Source organism: Mastomys coucha, unplaced genomic scaffold (genome assembly GCF_008632895.1).
Source record: "Mastomys coucha isolate ucsf_1 unplaced genomic scaffold, UCSF_Mcou_1 pScaffold12, whole genome shotgun sequence".
NCBI lineage: Eukaryota > Metazoa > Chordata > Mammalia > Rodentia > Muridae > Mastomys > Mastomys coucha.
The window spans coordinates 81,919,650-81,921,156 of NW_022196894.1; the positions used below are offsets into that span (position 1 = coordinate 81,919,650).

General features: G+C 40.3%; 1 protein-coding gene across 1 annotated transcript in view; it reads right to left on the reverse strand.

The window, feature by feature from the left end:
• Mrpl39 (mitochondrial ribosomal protein L39) overlaps positions 1-1,507 on the reverse strand; it is a 17,137-nt gene that overhangs the window by 10,041 nt on the left and 5,589 nt on the right. Inside the window, exon 5 of the mRNA XM_031364295.1 lies at positions 1,360-1,427. Within this exon, the coding sequence (XP_031220155.1) occupies positions 1,360-1,427 (68 nt within the window). The remainder of the gene's footprint in view (positions 1-1,359; positions 1,428-1,507) is intronic.

Consider the following 1,507-nt stretch of genomic DNA (forward strand, 5'->3'; position numbering starts at 1 on the left):
AAAACTAAAAAAAAAAAAAGAAAGAAAGAAAGAAAGAAAGCAGAAAGCAGAAGAATATAATTAGTTGAGGTTTTGATATGTATGTCATTGTTATTTGCGTCAGTTTTTTATATCTAATCTCCCACCTTAAAAAAAAAGTTATTGATTTTATTTGTATGTCTGTGTGTGCAATTGCCTACAGAAGCCAGAAGAGGGTGTCAGGTCTATTGTAAATGGAGTTACAGGCAGGCAGTTATGAGTGCCTGATGTAGGTGCTACAACAGAAAGAACCCAGGTCCTCCGTGCTCTTTTAATTACTGAGCTATTTCTCTGGCCACATCTTCCTTTTTTTTTTTTGAGACAGGGTTTCTCTGTGTATCCCTGGCTGTTCTGAAACTCACTCTGTAGTCCAGACTGGCCTCGAACTCAGAAATCCACCTGTCTGTGATAAAACACCATGACCACAAGCAACTGGAGGAGGAAAAGATTTATTTCTCTCCTACTTTTACATCATAACACATCATCGAAGGAAGTCTGAGCAGGACTCAAAGCAGAACTGATGCAGAGGCAATGGAGTAGTGTTGTTTAGTGGCTTGCTCCCACGGCTTGCTCCACCCGCCTTCTTCTAGCACCCAAGAGCATCTGCCCAGGGATGGTACCACTGACATGGACTGGGCCCTCCCACGTCAATCACTAATTAAGAAAGTTCTATACAAACCTGTCCACAGGCCAATCTGGTGGGAGCATTTTCTCAATTGAAGTTCATTTTTCCTCTATGATTCGAGCTTCTGTCAAGTTGACAAAAAACTAGACAGCACACATACCAAGCATTCTTACTGAGCCATCTTCTATGTTTTATATTCTGGACATCCTAAACACTACTGCTTTAAGAATGGCACTTCAAAAGCTAGGCATGGTGGTACACACCTTTAATCCCAGCACTCAAGGAGGCAGGCAGAGCTATAGGAACTTGATGTCAAACTGTGATACATAGTTAATTCCAGGACAGCAAGAGCAATACTATAAAACCCTATCTCAGGCAAAAAACAAAACAAACAGACAAAAAAAAACTGAAAAAATAAACAAAAAAGAAAAAGTCAAGCAAGAACAAACTATAACACCTGTCTTCACGACTGTGAAATGTCCTAATATAATTATATATATCACAAATAAGCTGAAAAATCACCAATAGACAGATTGATAGAGAAGGATGACTGGGTGGCTGGAATATTTATGACTGACAGGCAGACAGACAGATAATAGATAGGTAAATCCTCTTGCACAGAGACTGTCCAAATGCAGCACCATCAGCACTATTAACAGCACCATTCTGGCAGAACATACAGACTCAGAGAATAATGCTCCAGAGAGCACACTTACTTTTGTTGGCATCCACTCATCCAGTCTCTTATCCAAAGCGATGTCATAGCAGAAGGCCCCAGCAATCACTGTAAATAAAACAGCAGGTCAGCAGCTGACCCATCTTCCCATTTCCTCACCCTCCCACAAATTTAATTTAGAAAAAAAA